Consider the following 21045-nt stretch of genomic DNA (forward strand, 5'->3'; position numbering starts at 1 on the left):
CTGGCGGCCATGCTGGATTTTTTTTTCATAGCATTGTTTATGTTATTTTTTTCTATGTTGGTTATGTTGTGACTATTTTTGGTAGTCGTTGCGGTAACTTTTTCATGTTTGTATGTGTTTGTGTGTTTTTACATGCGGAAGTAATATTATTATCACTCCTCAATAAATATACGCTTAATATATTTAAAAAAATAAATCAAAATAACAAATCACTCATTGACCACTCGTTTAATAGCCTACTTTAGCTTGTGATGCCTACAAATCAAAAAAATATATGTTGATTAACATTCTATCTATAACTAAATAAATTTTATAAAAAAATATATACTTAAATAGTATTTTGTATGTTTTATAACAATCGAAAGACCTTCAGCGTTAATCATCTTGAATCTTGAATGTTAGTCGAATATTATTATTCGAACAAAAAATAAATAAAAAAAAGCGAACCGGGTAGAATACACGCTTGAATGACAAGGTTACTCTTCATCATTCGACATCGAGCCGCATTGTAGGTGTATTTTTTCTATATTTTTTTCGTGTGTAGTTGAAAAAGCGCAACAAAAACGCATAGATTGGAGCCCCGCTGCCACGATATTTTTGATCAAACAATATTTTTCTTGCTTTGTTTCAATGACATTCCTACACAAAGCACCGCCATGCCGCGCTCCGAAGGTTTCGACATCCATTACGAACAGATTTTCGTGGTAAAAATATCCAAAATAAACACAATAAATAATGTAAAAGCATGACGACAACGACGACGGTAATTAATAATGGATTAAACACCCAAAAAACGCACGATTTTTTTGTCATGTTCGTCATTTGCCGCCGAATAAGAGAGATCATTAATGAAAGTAACTCGAAAAAATTAATTGATTACTTGGTTTATCGTTCAATCGTCTGGCTCCGCATAAAAAAATAATAAAACACAACGAGAACAGTTAGTTATCACCATTCTTCCAACTAGCGGTAAAAAAAAATAAATATTAATGTTCCATAAAAAATACATTATCATCATCATCGTTCTAGCAACCTTGAAAAAAAAAGAAACATATCAGGTATGATTGTTGTTACACGCGTTTGTAGCCTCGTGTTTCATATTTACGCACAATCATTTCCATCAGCATGACCTACGAACGAACAGCCTTTCCCATTTTTTTCCGGTGTCATGAGAATTTTCATTGATTCCCGCTACGCAAGTACAAAGGAAAGTCGCTCGTGACAGTCCGAAAAAAATACGGAGGAATTTTCCGGAATTTTTTATGATTTATTCGTCTTTGTTTCGTACGAAATTTGTTGTACAGAAAAAAAAATTTTTTTTGATGACGTAAGTGCGACACGATGAGATAAACAAAACGTCGTTCATTTCGTCTGCGAGCCGAAATTTGTTTATCAAATTTATTACGCGATATTTTCGACTTGTTGTCGAACGATCGCTTGATCAATGTCTGTGTTTATTTAAAGCATTAGGAAGCTCGATTTCTCGGAAAATTACGATTTGTTTTCCTGCTTGTTACTTTTTATTTAATGATAAGGTGTATTAAATATTTAAAGAGTTTTCTAGCATTGACATAGTTATTATTTACTTTTGGGTTACCTACGACAACAGCAGACAATGATAAATAACGACGTACGTTAAATGATGACCTACTTCGGTTCAACAACTTTTTTTTTTTTTTAAATTTTACTTATTTTTTCATGATTTTTTTTCACGAAAAAAAAATTTTTTTTTGTTACATCACAAGCGTTAGTGAAATAAAAACAAAGAAAATTAAAAAAAACTTTAAAAAATTAATTATAAATATATTTGATTAAAAAAAAGAATAATTAAATAAAAAATTTAAAATAAATTAACAAAAAAATTAAATTAAATTAAATAAATAAAAAAATTATTTAAATATTTTTAATTAAATTTAATATTTAATTTCATATTTAATAATAAAAATAAATAATAAAAAAAATTATATAAAAAATTAATTAATAAAAAATTAAATTAAATTAATTAAATTAAAATAAAAAAATATACAAATCAAATTATTTATTTATTTAAAAATAAATTTAAAAAAATTAAAGAAACTTTAAAAAAATTATCTTATTATAAATATATTTAATAAAAATGAAAATAAATAAATTAATTTAAATTAAAAATTAAAAAATAATTAATAAGAAATTTATTTAAATATTTTTATTTATTTTTTTTTTAAACTTGAAATTTACAAGAAAACAAATGGTTTTTAATTAATAATCTTGACAAGCAATGTCGGTCCAGATTTTACAAATCTAGTTTAATCTCATTAGGAATTGTGTCTCGCGAAGAGATTAACAAGTAATTGTTCAGTCGTGTTCATGTTACGGCTCGCCCTCGTCTCTTCACCACTCAAAATATCGTAATAATCTGTTGTTATGTCATTCGTTGCTATTATTCGCCTCTTTATTTTTATTTAATTTTTTTTTTTTTTTTTTTTTTTGAAAAATAGTGTAGGAACAATCCCTCAAAAACTTTGAACAGGTTCAAAAAATAAAAATCCAGAATTTCAGTGAAATCCGCGCGATAACGAATGTCATTGTCATTCGGCCAACCTTTAAACAACTTTGACCGAAAAGTAAATTACCTCGCGCTACAAGAGCAACAATTATGGAAATACCGTCATTCATGCGCGCCGCACAAATAAAAATTCTGACGTCACATGACACATTTTTTTTGTGTGTGTTTGACTCATCATCATCATTTTATTTACGATATGACTGATGTTATACCTAGCCCACCAGACAGCAAATATAATTTTTCGCGAATTTTTTATCATTTATTGTTGCCGTTGTTGCAATGAGGGAGTAGCAATGAGATATCGACACAAAAAAAAAATTACGCGAGACCTTGCAAAAAGTATTTTAATCATTTTTTTTCATTGCTTTTAAGGTGTGCATGCAACGAATGAACAAAACAACACGGATGTATGCCAAAAATTTAATTCAGCCTGGAATCTAACTAAATCGCATAACAATTGAAAGTCAAGTCATCAACACTAACATGACATACTAAACGAAAAAAATGAATTTGCAAATTATTTTCGCACATTTGGATTTGAGCAACAAAAAAAATTATGTCAAGCGGTTTTGGCATGTATGGTTAAATTGTTTTACAGTTACATGACGAGAATTGTTTGTTCGATGAGGTCTTTCATTTTTTTTTATTTTTTTCGAACAAAAAAGTTGTGGACGAAACATGCCACAAATTTGCGTTACACGTGTACAATTCAATTCTTTTATTTTTTTTTACTTTGATTACATTTTTTCATCGTAAAAAAAATAAAATCTAATCCAGAATTGTGTCTATACACGTGTTTGCGCCCAAAGTTACTACTACTACGACGAGCGATAGAGAGACGACGTCGACATTGTGTAAGACCAATAAATTCGGGCGATGGAATTTTAATACGTTTCATTTTTTCTTCTCACTGAAAAGACGAAAAAACGATCGTTTTCGTCGTCGCCGTCGTCGTATTTCGTGCGGTTTATAAATTTCTACGCTACGAAACAACAAAAAAAAAGTGAATGTCGGAATGTACGCATTTTTTACGCACAAGCGCATAAACAGCTATAGATATAGATATAAAATCGGGCGTTTGTGCGTAAAAAAAATAGCGTATGTGGGTGTTTGTTTGTCTTTGTGTGACTTGCGTTCGAAATTTGTAAGATATTCTTCTTCATCAAAAAATAAGAAAAAAAATGAAGTTTTTCCCGAGGGACTTTCCGATGCCGTCGTTGATCGTGACTCTTAATTTGGCGGAATTCTGATGTAAAAAGAAAAAATTGCAGGAAGATGATGACTAACTCAGTTCCGTTTAATTTGCTCGTTATTCGTTCGTTCGTCAGCAAGTCAGCTATATATTCCGTCGACAAACACACAGCGATACAGCTTGCATTGAAACGTTGTTACGTCACACATTTATCGGAAAATTTTCAAGGGGATTCGTGTGTAGCGACTTAGTTCCGTGTAAGTCGAATGCAGTGCTTGTCGCAAGGTTAAATACTTGAAATAAATTTAATGAAAAAGGAAAGAAAAATTGTTACTGACCTCTTGTCCCATCAGGTAAATTTGCACGGAAACTTCGTCCTTTGTCTCGTCGTGCGAAATAACTTCGCCGGAACTCTCGCGCCCGTTATACGTGATGAAAATTTTCTGCCCCGGATTCAATTTGACGTCCAAGATGTTACGGAAACCCGGCCCGATGAGTTCGGTGTCGCGAAACTCGCGTGCGAGCCCAAGTCGGATCAAGTCCTCCTTGAGGTTCGCGAGTTGCTGGAAACGCACGGTGTACTTTGTGTTGGGCGTCAAATTGATGCAGTTGTTGTTCTCGCGAATGTTCGGCGACGAGGGCGTTTTGACGGCAGCAATGATGCCCGAGTACCAGAGCCCGTCGGAGCCCATGGCACAAACGCGCGTACCGATAATTGAGCGTTTTGCCAAGCGTTTGCCGGTTGACATTTTGTTGAGGAAATATTTTTTCATTAAATTTTTGTTTTCGCTGTCGCGATTGCTGCTGCTATTCGAAAAATCCCCTTTCTTTTTCTTCACGATGCCGTGCAAGTTAACTTTGTTTGCCGAGTTTTTCTTGACGATTTTTTTGAATTTGAAATTTAAGCACTCTTGTTTCATTTGATTTTTTTTTAGCTTTTTGTACCAAAAGTGATCATACTCAGTTTAATTTTTTTTCTTGAATTTTTTTTTTGCAGTTCCAAAATAATTTTTAACACTTCACTTTCTCTTTTACTTTTTTTTTTATTTATAATTTTATTTTAATTTTGCTTCTTTTTCATACGAATTTTTTCTTCTTTGTGATTTTTTCTTCTCTCACAAGATAACTTCATTACCATAAACACTGTTGTATTCAACGGAGCCACAAGCAATCTTTCCTTGATGCTCTTCACCTGCAGACTCGATCAGCAGTACATTTGAACTATCGTCATTCTTGACTTTATTTATTTTTTTATTCGTATATTTTTCTTGCATCGACAAAATCATAATTTCAAAATTTTTATGATTTTTTTTGCGATTTTAAAGAAGAAAATAATTTTTTTATTATTATTTTTCTTCCAATTGTATTTTTTTTCACAGTTTTATTTTTTTTTTATTTTTTGATCTATTTTCCGATCAAAATTTTCACAAAAAAAAAATTTTTTTTTTTCTTCACTGAGAGTTATGCACAATTATTGCATAAAATTCCACAAAATATATTTTCCTCTTTTTCCTTATCAAAGACCTTTATTAGTCAGAAACCTTTGAAAGCAATCCAAGTAATGACAACTTTGCGTTACGATAATCTGTACTAGACTGAAAATTTTTTGTACATCCATATGCCAGCACACCGACTGTTCGTTTGTTGTCTTATGTACAACATTTTGTTTCTATGTGTGAAAAACCACTTGAGCAACGACGCACACACACACAAACAGCCGAACGAACGATCGAACGAGGAGGAGAGGAGTGTGAGTTGAAACGATGAATTGAATGAAAACGAGCAATGACGAATGTTCCGAGAGCGCTGTTACTATACGTAGAGCGATGTATGTTATTTCTGCCCGGCCGGTATATTCTCCGGGTCCATTAAGACGCATTGGCATGAATGAAAGGGAACGCTTTGTTTTGTTGCCGTTTCATTCAGACTTTTCATCGTCATACGCGGCACTCTCAGCTGACTCGCCATACACGGGCCGCCTCGAATACAGTTATTCGAATATGCGATCGGAACAGATGCGAGGCACTCACGGGAAATCAGATGCAGTTCGTGAGTGTTTGCGGTGTTTTAACCTTAGAGCAGACACGGATTCAGGAGGGTTTGTTTACAAGTCGCTCGCTCGCTGTTCTTCGTAACGTACGCGTGGGTAAGTTCTTTTGCGGCGCGCGGCGTACATGAAAATTCAAAACAACGACGAAAAAGTGCATTACAGAGGATATTAACCTTTTTCTCTTCTATTTCATGCTTTCATTGCGGCGAAGAGTTGTAGACCAAGGGGAAACACACAAGAATCGTAAGAATCTACGGGAAAGACAAAGTACATCGAATGACGCGCTATTCCCGCTTATTCTGCAATATCAATAATTTTATTACGACGTAAATTGTTCGCTTGGCATGGTTTTGTTATTAACCGGCTTATCGCAGAATTGTGCGTAAATTGTGCAAAAAAGTGGAACAGTAGCCACAAAATCTGATGACTCTTGTCTCTTCATCGATTACGGAGATTAACCGAAAAAAAAATCTGATCCAGACAAAAATTTTACGTGCAGACATTCATATTTTTTTTATTTTTTTATAAAATAATAATAATTCCCTCTTCCAGGTGTATTTTTGTGGTAGTTGAAAAAGAAGAATTTTTAAAATGCATCTTTTTCCATAGACACACGAATTCATAACAAAGCAAGCTGCAACATGTCGGTACGATCGTTGCCCATATACAGAGAGAGCGCAAGAAGACGAACAACAACAAAAACATGCTGCCTGCACAGAAAATACACAGAAAAATCAAAACAACAACAACGCAGAACAGAGGTGGATGCACTTACAACTAACTATCAAGATCTTCTTTTTTCACTGATTTTTTTTTCGTTTCGAACATTTGTACGTTTATGGGAACGATGATGATGATGATCGTCGTCGCGCGTCTGAATCATGTATATTTCTGAACGTAAGAGAGACGATGGTGCTGCTGCCTGCCAAACAGGTAGATTATATATATTTTCTTTCTTTTATATATTTTTTTTTATTTTGTTTCGTATTCGACTAACTACTACTGGATATTGTGTGTAAATATAAAAGAAACGGTTATTGATCCCTTGTTCTCAATTCTGATGATGATCCTGATCGTCGTCGTCGTCGCTTGTGTTCTTGTTCGTCGATTGTTCTTGTTCTTGCGCGGAGTGAATTTTGAGTGTGTGGGAGAGATTTTTGGTCAGACATGGTTTAAAGGAGTTCTTGTGGATTTGCTGAGGTTAATTGGATGATGTTTTCTTTGAGGTCTTTGAACCCGGTTATTTGATTTTTTTTTTTGTGTTAAGAAGGCGTCTTTGATGAGGAAATTAATCGATTTTTGGACTTTTGAAGGATTTGAAGATTTTTTTTGTAAACATTTTATGAATTATTAAAAATGTTTTCATATTTTCTCTCATGTTTTGTTAAATTTATTTAAATAATTTTTTTTAAATAAATTCTTCTATTTTCATATTTTACTAAATTTATTTATTATTTTAAATTAAAATTAAATAATTTTAAATAATGAATTAAATTTATTTTATAGATTTTTAAATTTTTCAAAATCAATTTTTATTTAAAAAAAAATTGAGAGATAAAGTTAAATATTTTACCTGAAAATAATTTTTAAAAATAAAATTTATTTTAGGTACCTAAATATTTTAATTTTAAAAAGTAAATTTAAGTTTAAAAATTATTTTTTTAAATATGTATACCTTTTTAAATTTATTCTTAATTTTTTTTTAATAATTTACTTCAAAGTTGATTAAAACAATATTATTTATTTTAAATAAATTATAATAATTTTTGAAAAAAGGTGCAATATTTATTCTAAAAATTAAAAGAAAGATGTACTTAATTTAAAATTTATTTATTTTTTTTAATTTTTTAGTAAAAATTAATATTAAATATATTTTAAATAGTTTAATGAAAAATTAAAATTAAATTTAATTAATTAAAAAAATAATATTTATTTACTTCATTTTTTTTTAATAAAGTTTTTACAGAAAAAAATATACCTATTTTTATTAATTTTACAGTTATTTTAGTTTCTAAGTATTTTTTTTATTTAATTTTTAAGATATATATTTTTTTTTATTTCTTTCAGGTATTTTGTCCCTACCACAAAAATCGATTAAAATTTACAAAACTGTCAATCGAACATCCTGTTTTTAACAAATTTCGTCGATCCTAATCTTCTTATACACGTAACTTCCCTTCAAATAAAATAATAGAAATTGTTGTTACAACGTCATCATATTCAAATAATCATCAATAAAGATTTGTCACATCGCATCAATAATATTCCACGATGTCAATAACGACGCGTAGTAAATTTATCATAAAAAAAATAAAATAAAGTAATAACATCATCCCAGCGAATCCCTCGACAAAAAAAACAGAGGATGACGACAAGAACGACAAAGTGACGACGCAAAGAACAATTTTCTGATAGTAAGACGCAATAATTTTGGAGATACCACTCCTTAAACACTCTCTTGCGCTCGCAAAATAAATATTAAAAGTAGGGAAGCAAAAAGGGGGTATGGCGACGCTTTCTTTATGCACAAACATGGCCAACATCGAAAATGTGGGTAAATGAAACTCGACAAGAAAAAAAAATCACAAACGCAACACGCACACTCTCGCTCAAGTCAAAACGAAATGCGCGCTAAAAACGAAGGGTGAAAATATTTCAACAGGACGTCGACTTCTCCGTTGTTGTTGTTGCTGTTGACAGGAAAGAAAGGAAAGAAAGCGTCCAAAATGCACGCTTGTCTAATTTTACGCACACACACGCATCGCAATGGGTCAGCAACCGAAAATTAAATTCATGTGTGAGTGCGGGAAAATAAGTGAAGAGGGACCCCCGCATATTATCGGAACGCACCGAAAGGATATTGACCTTTTAATGGCAAATCGTAGTAAGCGAAGATGCACACATACGGGAAATGAAAAAGTGAATGAAAATATTTTAGGGAGTGAATAATGGTGTTTGGCTTGGCGGGAAACCATATCGCATCACAACATCATTCACGAAAAAAAAAAATAAATAATCAAAATTACTTTTTTTTTTCGAAACATTTAGGGGACACACATGTTGTTTGATTTTCGTTGACCGGCATCATCACGCGTTCGGCATCGTGCGGCAACAAGTCGAGAGAGTTTATTGAACTGGAAATCCTTAAAAGTGTCAATTTTTTCGATTTTTATCGTCAATTCATCAACCGCCCGGCAAAATTTTTTAATTTTATTTTTTTTTTCATAAAAAAAAAAATTAAAAAAAGAAAACGGGAAGTTAAAATATGATAGTTTTCGCTACATTCGCAGTAAAACCACGCCGCTTTCGTTTGATTCATGTTATTCGATGCATAATTGCGGTAAAATTATTTTCGCTCAACACACGTCGTCGCTAGTCGACTATTTTTTTTTCTTCAGCTAGCCAGTCGATTATTATTATTGGTTTGCTATTACTCCCCATTTATGATATATTTATTGCAAAAGGTAAAATGCAACTCACACATGTAATTTTCGCTGGCTACCATTACACGCGATATGGCAACGCTTAAATAGGTTTCGTTGCCCATATATACATTTCGCTCTGAAAATAATAACATCAAAAGTGTGCAGAATGTATAATTTTCATGAAAGAAACCGTTTTTTTTTCTCTTTCTCTATGCCATTACATTATTTATGGAAACTCTTTATCCTCTTCATTAAAAAAAAAACAACCTAAAACAACAAAAAAGTGACTCGTGTGTTTCATGAAACGATTTTTTTCACACACGAATGCAATTTTTGAAGAGCCGAGTGTGAGGAATGCTTAATTGTTTTATTTATTATTGTATTTACTGTTAGCTATTTTTAAAAACTGCTGTAACTACGTGACTCCACGTGACCATTTAGGTGAGTTTTGATGACTCGTGTCGAAAAAAAAGCGTAAACAAAGTAATTTAATAAGTGATAAAGGTTACTTTTTAACTTTTTTTTCTTTCAGCACTTGAAAATGGGCACACATGCTTAAAAAAAGATGACGCGAAAGTTGCTCGCCAAAAATTAATTTCTTTTGAAACGCTGATAAATTACAAGAGATATCTTCTTCGACGTACAGCAGAGGTTAATGAGTATTTGAGAGATGCAGCAGAAACAGGTAGTGCAAAAAAAAAATTTTTTTTTTCGTGTATAAATAATTGTTTGTCTTTAAAAGACGTCTTCTCTTCTTTAATTTATCCTCTTTAAAAAAAATCAACCTTAAATATTTTTTTTTCTGTTTGTTCTTTGACTGATATTCGATCTTTTTGATTTTTTTTTCGTCTCCCCTAAAATGTTTTTTAACTTTTTTTTTAAAGAACGTGCTTTTTAACGCATTTGGCATTTCCTGTCAAGTTTCTAAAACAGATTTTCATTCCGCCAAATTCTAAAAAAATTTTTTTTTTCAGAGAGCATAAAAGTTGCACAAAAGCGAAAATTGGATAAAGAAGCATAAAAGGTAAAACCTGTCTAGAGGTCATTTATTGGGCAAATTTTTGTGGATTCCATGTAAAGAAGACACGAAGAAAAAGTACGAAAAGGGAATTAAAATGAAATAAAAGGAATACTAATTTTTGTGTGATGACGACGACGACGAGGCACGACGATCGCGTCATACAGGGACAATGAACTTCGTTCAAGGACGTCTTGATTTTCGATTTTTTCGTCGTTACCTTCGATTCTCGTAGGTAGGCGAAAGGGAACAGGTATTCTCGACAAGTTGTTGAATATTCGGTCACAGCTGAGAGAACTTTGCACCCTCGTCCCGTGAAAGGTAAAATAGCGTAAAGTTGCGTGTAATTTCTTGATCGACAAGAATTCCCATTCCTGACAACGACTACTGGACCGTTGATCAAATATTTGACGGCAATTACTTTTCTTCTTCTTTCAATATTTCCTCACGCGGACAAATAATCGTGATCACTTCATGTAAAAAAAAAAGTTACTTAAGGTAAATATTTTTTTTAAATTAATTTTTATAAAATTTTATGCGTCATTAACTTTTTTTTTCTTTGTTCAAATTTTTTTCGTGTCATTAGCACAAATTAAATCAAATTTACCTTGCAAATATTGATTCAAATCCAGCAACTGACGATCTATTTTCGGTGCGATCGCTGCCATCAACGTGAATTCGTGTCAGTCGGTGCATCGTCCATCCATCAAGCGAGTGCATGAATTCCAAACAAAACGAGAATTGTAAACTTAGAACGGTGCGGTCATTGTTCTGCCTCATTACAACGATTCACGTGTCGTACATGCATTGCGAGCGGAGAATTATGACACGACGACAACGACTTCGACCAACAAAAGGCAAAACACTGCATTTTATTATTATTTTAAAACAAAGACGTGGACATAATTGAAGGTAACTGGCATGTGTGGACAATGGTCAACTAATTATAGAGCGGACTTGACCAAGGTAGAAATCGATGTCATGAATTGTTTTGTTGAGTGAAATGTAAGTTTTATGATTAATGTTTTCAGATTTTCTCTCTCTCTTTTTTGTAACGATTTGTCTGTCATTTGAATAGTTTGAGCAGCAAAAAAAAATATGAAAGATTACTTTTATTGACGATTGATGGAAAAAAAATCAATCAGGACATTTGCTTTTATGGAATCCATCAAGAAGTGATATGGCAACACACAAAGAATAGAGCAGCAAACAAAGGAATACTGTGATACTCACACATGTTTGGGATTTTCCACGAGTCATCGGAGGCGAATGACCTTAATCGTATTTAGATGAATTTTAATAGCTTGAGGGAGGTAAGTTTTTATTTTATTCCAAAAAATATTTTTTTAAACTTGAACATATTCGATTCTAAAAACCATTTTGAAATAGTTTAAAAATATTTTTTAAAATTTTATTTGTTTTAATTTAATTATTTTTTAATTAAATTAATTATTAGCATTAAAATATTTAATTATTATTTATTTATTTTATTTTATTTATTTAATTTATATAATTATTAATTATTTGTATTTATATTTTTATTTTTCAAATTTATTTATTTTTTTAATTATTTTGTGTCAAATCTTAAAATTACCCAAAAAATCTCAATTTTTTTTTTCTTTTTTTGATTTAATTAATTTAAATTTAATAAATTCTAAAAATTTTTACACTTTTTTATATGCTTTGTATTAATACTAAATAATGATTTTTAAATAAATAGGTATGTTTAAAAACATTTATTCTATATTTAATTTTATTTTAAACTTCTTCAAAATATTTTTTTTAAGTTGAAAATATACCTTTAATAAAAAATTAATTTTTATTTAATTTAATTTAATTTTATTTTAAATTAAATTTAAATTTATTTGAAACATTTTTTAATTTTTAATTAAGTAATTAATTATTATTTTAAATTAATTTCTAATTTAATTAATTTTTTTTCCATTTCAAAAAATTATAATATTTATTTTATATTTTTGAAAAAAAAAATAATTAACGAAAATCAATTATTATAATTAATAAAATTCAATAGATATAATTTTATTCCTTTTTAATTTCAGAACGTAACATTTTCATCCCATTCGGAGCTCTTGATCCGCCAATTAAGTAAGAATGCCATTAAACTAGAAGTAATTTAGATCGATTCATTAAAAGATTCCACACACTCCAATACTCTCATGTGCGTAAGAACAACAAAAAGAAATAAAATCAAACAAAGGCGATGCTGGAGCGAAATCTTTACAAAAACGTCACATACATCGCTCTCTATCGATAGTCGAAACATGATTTTTATTTAGAAAATGTTCTATTACTGCTAGATGATATCTATTCGTATGTGGATAGAACGAGAGAGGAGTTTCTACACTCAAAGTGCATAACAACAAAAAATACTGCGTAATAGTTTCGAGCTTCCCGTCTCTCTCCCCAATTTTTTATATTATTTTTTTTTTCTTTTTCATGAAATATGTGTATGCGGTTCGTCGTCATCTAATGCTTTTTTTTATGTGTTCACATGTGTGTATGTGCGTGCGTGCGTGTTTTGCATAGACACTCGATATTTATTTTTATTACCGAGAAGCAACAACTACTTTTGAATATTAAAATTTCTGACCCTTTTTGCAAAAAAAATCAAATCTTTTGAAAATATTCTTAAAGTTTTGTGTCTCTCTGGCACAAAAATGAAGAAAAGAATAAAATGCAATTTTAATAATAAAATTTTATGATTTTTACGATTTATACACGATCGTGTCATTGCATTAGATTTGCAGCATACACAGAAAAAAAGACAGGAAAGAAGATTCACAATTGTCATTATTATTATTTTATTTCAAATAATAGAGAGAAAAATAAATCTCCCCTTGTGTTGTTGTGTTGCATTCGGCACAAAATTTATTGCATTTTATCTACACTTTGCTGAATCTCTGTGTGTTGCGTGCGTTCTTGACAATATTAAACATCATTTAGAATGCGATAATTTATTTATTGACGGTTTAATGCAATTAAAGTAGCCATCTTGTTGGGAATTCGCACGAAAAAATGACTCATTGTTCCTTCGACGTCACACCGCCGCACAGAAGAGGAGTCGTTGTCGTCGAAAAATTCAGTCAATACATTGTACACAGGGAAAATTTTTCCATCATGGCGTCCCATTTTCATATTTAGGTCAACAGAAGCAATCACGGAATCTGCGGAATTACGCAAACAATTTTTGAATCATCTCAAAAATACCGAAAACAGCCTTAAAATAAATAGTAAACAAATGAAAAGTGCAAAAAAAGGAATGAAATCTTAGTCAAAACATCAATTTTTCTACATTGGATTCCTTTGTTTATTTACATTTTGAACGAAATCAAAACAAGCGGCACCAATACAAGCGCATCGCACACTGGAAGTCACTCACTTTCCGAACACACAGCTGACAAATGCCGAACAACAAGTGTACCCGGGTCTGTGTGTGTGTGTTTGTGCAATAAAAGGTACGGTTGTTGCGCTTTTCCACACACGCACACACCCAGAACTAATTCCAATGTTATTACTACCGAAGTGGTTGTGTATTCTCATCACATATCTCGTAGCAGAAGAAGACGACAGAAAAAAAACAACAACAAAGGTTCGGTTTTTCGTTTGGAGAGTGTGAGAGGTGTGTGCCTCCGTGCTTCTGTAACACATGTACGAGTGCTGCGCTTCGAAATGTATGTTATGTGACCTACTTATTTGGGTTTGGTGTTTGGGGCCGCGCACACACCGCATGCACGTTACGCGCGGAAAATATGACGAAATTATCTATCGCCATAGACGAGAGTGCGGCTCGTTACTTCGCGTTACAACAATGTGTGTACTTTGACTTATATACCGAAAGTTTGTTGTAGCAGTAACTCCAACTCAAAAATCGACCCATTTTTAACTCGGCATCGTTCGTGTGGAGTTTTGCGCATCAATTTGTATGTGTGTGCCAGATTGCCTATGTAAAATACTCCTGAAGGCACGAAAAGCTCTTTTTTTTCTATGGTTCTATGTAAAAAAAAAACATTACAACAACAATTCTTTTGTTCGGAAATAGGACAAGTCACCAATTTTTTGGGTCATCTCTTGCTCTCTAAACAACTCGAAGAAACCAAATAGAGCATAAGAAATTTTTTTACAAGTTTTTACAATTTCAATGCACACGACGATGACGACGATGATGATAGAATGAGCGACAGAGCGACACAAAAATCGATAAAAGACCGTTTTTACGCAACAAAAATGACTTCTCAATAAAACTTTTGTTACAACTTAGGCGAACCTATAATTATTTTCAGCTAGTTTCGAGTACATGGCAGAACGAGTGCATGCACAAGTTGCACCAGAATAACAGCTTTAACAACTTTTCGACCTTGGACATGCACTATTACGGCACTCGAAACATTTTTTTTTTAATTAAAAATTTACTTGCGGCGTTATTTGGGTCACTAATTGTCAAATTGGAATTTTAACTCGAAACAGATAAAGTAATTTGCCAAACGCAGATAAATTGCAACCAAATTCACTTTTACCTTGCAAGTTTACAAGAAATCCGTTCGTGAAGTAATAAATTTTAAAGAAATATAAACGTTCACTATTTTTTTTTTTCAAGTACTTCTTGCAGTAAATTTTATAGGATATGATTAGATTGTCCATGCCCATTAGCTAATAAATCTAAATAAAGTACCGATATATTTTTGCTGCTTTAGTTACATAACTTATTAACCATGTACGGAGCGCAAGTTTATTATTATTATTTAAGATTTTATTTGAATATCAATTGAAAATTATAATAATGCTAAACATAATAGAAGTGCCGCACCCACAATGGCATGCAATGTGCGAGTGATATACGTTAATTGTAATAAAATAATTTTTATTGTTCATGGTATTGTAAGTCGATGGCAAAAATTTTTTGTGTTTAATGGTATGAATTATTTGTTAATGTTCTAATTCGTTCGTATCTGAGTGCTTTGGAGTCGATGAATGAATGGAGTAATTATAGATTCATGATTTGACTATAATAAAAGTCAAATGTTATGTAAACAGTTCGAGTGTTAAATAAAATATTTTGTCATTGTTTGTTGTTGTTGTGGGATGAAAAGTATTAATTAAAATTGGGCAATTAAGTACTTATTAAAAACAGATCAAAGAAAAATTTTAATTAAAATTTTAAAAATCTTTTGGTTTTGAATTTATTAAAAATGTGTTTCTGACATTTTAAAGAAATTTTATAAAAATATTTAAAAAAAAATAAAACCTCAAAAATAAATTTAAATTCTTAAAAAAATATATATTTTTTTTAATTTTTTTATACATTCATCTTTTTAATTAAATTTGATTTAAATTTCAAGTAAAAATTAATAAAACAAAATTAATTTAATTTAAATTAATTTTAAAAATAAATTAATTCAACTAAATTAAATATTTTTAGTTCACAAAAAAAAATAATTAAATTATAACAAACATATTTATTATAAAATTATTATAAAAAATTCAAAAAGTAACAAATTAAAATTAATCTGAGATTTTAATCAAAATCATTAGACACGTGTAATAAGAAATAACGGTAAAAATCAACGGATTTATGAATATGAATGAGCACAAAAAGACCTCTGGTGACAAACACTCGAAACATTCATCTATGGAATTGTGAAGTTCCCAATATGTATGAATGAAACAAGTTTCCATTCATACAATTTTTACTTTTCCCCTCGATGAATAAAAAAAGTCGTACAAAAAACGAAATATTTCACAAGAATAAAAACAAAACGCAAGTTAATATAAATAATTTCTGCCATTTCAATACATTTGGGGTAGTCTGATACTTCAATGTTCAAAGAGGAGCTACCACTTTACGGTAAAACACTATATAGTTTTTCATTTCAATCAACTTTAAACATTGAATGGAATACAAAACCAATATATGACGATTGTGTTGGAGTTTTTCTAGCACGCAAACAATTTACGCAAAAAAAAACTTTACAAACCTTTGAAAAAAATGTCAAAATACATTTGAAGTGAATGCGACTGCTCTTTTTTGCTCAAATTTTGTTCAGTTTCAATGATAATAAAATAAATAGAAAATAATTGAAAAAGGAGAAAAAAATGAAAAATTTATAAAATCAAGGACGGATCCAAAGGGTTCTCAGAAGCCTATGAAAGGAAGGGGAATCTGTCATTTTTCGGTCATTTTTTTAAATTTTCGGGGCTTTTTTATAAATTTTAGTACATTTTAAGCATATGCATTTTAGATCCTTTAGATTATTTTCAGTTTTAAGAATCTTTGTTTTGAAATAAAATATCAGAAAATTTGACCTTCAGCATTGTTATTTTCTAAAAATGAACGTATTAATTGCAAAAGTGTGATAATATTTGTTATGTACAGTACATACGAATCAGGCGCGTGGCGTCAAAGGGCAACATACGGATATTATTCCCCCAGAAATTTAAACTTTCAAAGGGAACTTCCGAATTTGGGACAAAAATTTTTTTTGTGTGCCCCTTAAAACCATTTTCGGCTTGCTACGCCCCTGACACGAATACAATGTCCAAAAATGATTGTTTACGTTAAGAAGTAGATGTATTAATGATAATCTCTCACTTTCAATTCAATCGTTGAACGATAAAGACTTCCCGCGAAAAATTAATCAGTGAAAAAAAAATAATAAAAATGAATTCCGATTCTATTCATTTTATTGAAAACATCTTTAATCACGAAGAAAGATTCAAAATTTTCATCTCTCCTTTATTAAAAACGAAAAAACAAGCAATAATTTTCACTCCATTTATCGACACAATTTCTTTTGAACATTTTTCTCTTTTTTATAAGTTGCTTTTTATATTTTTTTTTATTTCAACAAATGGAATTCGTTGTGAAAAGTATAACCACTTAATTGAATACGAGGACAGAGATGAGATTCGAGAAGACTTTTCCAATGGGACAATTCAATTTTTGTACGCAGCTCCAATGATGTACTTCAAGGGAAATGAAAGATTTTTCCCGCCATGGATCGAAAAGGAAGTTGTGAACAACAGTAATCTTGCATATATTGTCTTTGATGATGCCCGAAAATTATTTGTTTAAATATATTTTTGTGTTCTTTTTGACAGCAAATAATCTTTCAAAATTTTATTTTTCTGAAAAAAAATATCTCAAAAAACCAACAAAAAGTTGGAAAACTCTTAAGAAAACATTTTAGGGCCTTTATTCAGTCATCCTTTCATTTATTGGCAAACTCAAATTTCCCAACAGACTTGATGGTTGTTAAGTAAAAATAGTTAAGATATTGTAATGAAAATTAAAAAAGGTCATATTTCTCTTGATTATTGCTAAATCGTCGACGAGCCTTTAATATTAGAAACGCGGCGACATCATTACAGATATGACAAGTTGAGTCAAGTGATGTATTGTATGCTAAGTTGAGTCAAGTGTTGTACATACAATACTAAATAATGCAAAATAATTATTTACGTTCAGTAGTTGATATATCAATTATAATCTTTTCATTTTCAATTCAATCGTTGAACAATAAAGACTGCCCGCGAAAAATTAATCAAAAAATAAAAATGAATTCCGATTCTATTCATTTTATAAAACACAGTTTTTTTAATCGAGAAAAAAGATTCAAAATTTTTATCGATTCTCTATTAAAAACGAAAAAACAAGCAATAATTTTCACTCCATTTATCGACACAATGAACATGGAAGTTGCTATTTTACAAGAAAAAGGAATTAGTTGTGAAAAGTATAACCATTTAATTGAATATAAGGACAGAGATAAGATTCGCGAAAACTTTTCAAATGGAAAAATTCAATTTTTGTACGCAGCTCCAATGATGTATTTTAAGGGAAACGAAAGATATTTTCCACGATGGATCGAAGAGGAAGTTGTGACCAACAGCAATCTCGCTTATATTGTCTTTGATGATGCCGAAAAATTATTCATTTTGTAAGTATTTTTTTAATTTTTTCAGTAAGGCCGCTCCAAATGAAACTCAATAGTTTTGACAATACTTTTTTGACAATGACAATGACAAAATTTTAACAATTTTTGATGTTTTTTTTCCATTTACTTATAGATTTGCTAATTTTAAATAGATTTCAGAATACTTCATATTAAAATTTAAAGAATAAAATGTCATAAAAAATAACAGTCAAAAAAATTTAAAAAATAAATTCAGTTATTTGATGAAAAATATTTTTTATTTAGATAAGAAAATTCAAGTTAAAACATGATTTTCAAAACAAAAATTAGAGAAATTGAAAATTTTTTGAAAAAATTTTTGAAAACTCTTTGAAAAAAATATGAAAATATAGCAAAAAACGCGAAAAACCCATTGAATTCTCGACTTTTAAAATGGGGCGACTTTTAAATGATTTTCATTTGGAGCGGCCTAAACAAAAAATTATTTAAAAATTTTTTTAGTAATTACGATTCAAATGGATATTGTAATTACCAAAATTTCTTTCAAGGATCAAAAATATATTTTCATTTTTTTTGAAAGAAAAACCTGAAAAAATTTGTTCTTCATTAATTTTTTTTTTTTTTTTTTTTTTTGTAAAGAAAACTTTCTTTAGACCACCATTGTGAACTATCCCTTTCTATTCTATTGTGTACTAAATTGAAAACATATGGATAAATTTAGCTGATAAGTGACAAATTCAAATAAACAGACATTTGTTTTGATACACTTGAAGAATCGTAACTAAAAGAGGACTCAAATTACACAAAAACTTCATATAAAGCAAAAAAATAAACAAATTTGACAAAAATTATATTTATGAGTCAGTGTATTTTTAGTTTTTGACCAGTGAAGACCTAAAGAAGTGAAAATTAATAAAAAATAATTTTAATTTTTTTTTCCTTAAAATGAAAAACGATTTAATTTACTCCTTGTGCAACCGCAACAGAACGCTAGAAAAATTCGATATTTTTATTTATCCAACTCTTGAACGGAATCGACAAGCGATCATCTTTACGCCGCATATTTCAACAATTTTCTACGAAGTGAAGCAATTGAAAAAATTGGGCATCAACGCAGTTGCTTACACTTATCATCTTCATATCAAAGATCGTGATGCGACACGAGAGGATTTTGCCAATCGTCAAATTGATTTTCTCTTCGCGACGCCAAGAATGTATTTTTGCAATCGTTTCTTTCGCCATTTCGTAAATCAAGAAGTGCAAAATGGGAATTTGTCGTTTATTGTTTTTGATGACGCCAAATATTTGTTCGAGTAGTAAGTTTTTGATTTTTTATTATTTTGAATTTTTAATATTTTTTTTTCTTTTAATTTAGTGGGAAAAATACGACACGTTATGATAGTTACTTTAATTTTTCAAAACTCAAGGATGTCGCGGTGCAACAACAATGGATTGTAATTGCGGATGCCGAGTGTGATGATAGATTGGAAGAAATTGGTGACATTTTGCATTTGAATGAGCCGATTTTGATGAACATCAAGTACGATAAAAATATGAAAGTAAAGCATCTGCAACAAAAATTTTGTATGTCTTGTAAGAATCGTGACAATACGTTAAAAAAATCAATTAAAAAAATATTTTCAATTCAAAATACAATTAATTAATTAAAATAAAATTTATTAATTAAAATAAAATTTTTAATTTTAATTTTTTAAAAATTAATTGATTAATCAATTTTTTAAAAAATAATTTAAAATTTAATACCTAAAAAAAATAAATTTAAAAAAATAACAAATATTTAATTTTCTTGTATGGAATAAATAAATGTAAAAAATAAATTTAATTAATATATTTTTTTATCTGAGATTAATAAAAGAAGTATTATAAAATAATTTAATTTTTAAAAATAAAAAAAAAATGACAACGATACGCAGCGTTCCCAAGCGGTCACCCATCCAAGTACTAACTACGCCCGATGTTGCTTAACTTCGGTGATCGGACGAGAACCGGTGTTTTCAACATGGTATGATCGTTGCCAAAGTTCCCTGTGTTGAATGTCGATGTCTTTCTTCCCATTCACGTACTTCTCTACACATTCCATGCTCACTTCAACGTTCATCGTACAACCGCGTATGTGTGTGGCATTCGTGTATTACAACGACTATATTTCGCAAAAGCAAGAATTTTCGTCGTGCAAGTCAAATAGAGACTTTGAACAGTAAACTTTGTTCTTGCTTCGGCAGAACATATACTAAAATTGGAACGATACAGAGAAGATTAGCATGGCCCCTGCGCAAGGATGACACGCAAAATCGTGAAGCGTTCCACATTTTTTGATGAAAATTATTTTATGTTTTTTTTTCATAATTTTGATATCAAAAATTTTTTTAAAAAATTTCAAAGATTTTGTTTTAATTAAAAAAAAATTAATAAGAAATTATTTTTTAATGAAACATTTTAATAATAAAAAAAAATTAATGAATGGCAATAAAAATAAAATAATATTTTTTTAAAAATGTGAAAAATAAAAAAAATATTGCTTTCATTTTCTCATTTATAGAATACTTTTTATTCATCATACCTATGGATATCTCATAAAAAAATCTAAAAAAAAAATAATAAATTCTTAAAAAATTATTTTTAAAAATTGTTAAATATACATAATTCATATAATTTATTTTGTTTTTTTTTATATAATTCAATAATTCAAATTATAAATTGTTATCCATTATTTAAAAAAATATATTTTTTTTTTATTTTTTTTACTTTGATTTTTTAATATTTTTTTCAATTTAATTAGGTATGTAAAAACCAACCAAATTTAAAAAAAATTATTAATTAATATAAAAATTGATTCAAGCTTAGAAAAAATATTTAAAAAAAA

At 29.8% G+C, this 21045-nt stretch overlaps 1 protein-coding gene and 2 non-coding genes across 3 annotated transcripts in view; 1 reads left to right on the forward strand and 2 right to left on the reverse strand.

The window, feature by feature from the left end:
* The window catches only part of LOC134827527 (zinc finger protein 395), a 71460-nt gene extending 66143 nt beyond the window's left edge, over positions 1 to 5317 (reverse strand). Inside the window, exon 1 of the mRNA XM_063840209.1 lies at positions 4076 to 5317. Within this exon, the coding sequence (XP_063696279.1) occupies positions 4076 to 4657 (582 nt within the window). The 5' untranslated portion in view covers positions 4658 to 5317. The remainder of the gene's footprint in view (positions 1 to 4075) is intronic.
* Positions 5318 to 20079: 14762 nt separating this feature from the next.
* On the reverse strand, positions 20080 to 20198 carry LOC134828239 (5S ribosomal RNA). Its single transcript, XR_010161870.1, has one exon. It is a non-coding gene; the product is annotated as a 5S ribosomal RNA (ribosomal RNA).
* Positions 20199 to 20388: 190 nt separating this feature from the next.
* Positions 20389 to 20495, forward strand: LOC134828260 (U6 spliceosomal RNA). Its single transcript, XR_010161890.1, has one exon. It is a non-coding gene; the product is annotated as a U6 spliceosomal RNA (small nuclear RNA).
* The last annotated feature ends 550 nt before the right edge of the window (positions 20496 to 21045 follow it).

Source organism: Culicoides brevitarsis, chromosome 1 (assembly GCF_036172545.1).
Source record: "Culicoides brevitarsis isolate CSIRO-B50_1 chromosome 1, AGI_CSIRO_Cbre_v1, whole genome shotgun sequence".
In the NCBI taxonomy this organism is placed as follows: domain Eukaryota; kingdom Metazoa; phylum Arthropoda; class Insecta; order Diptera; family Ceratopogonidae; genus Culicoides; species Culicoides brevitarsis.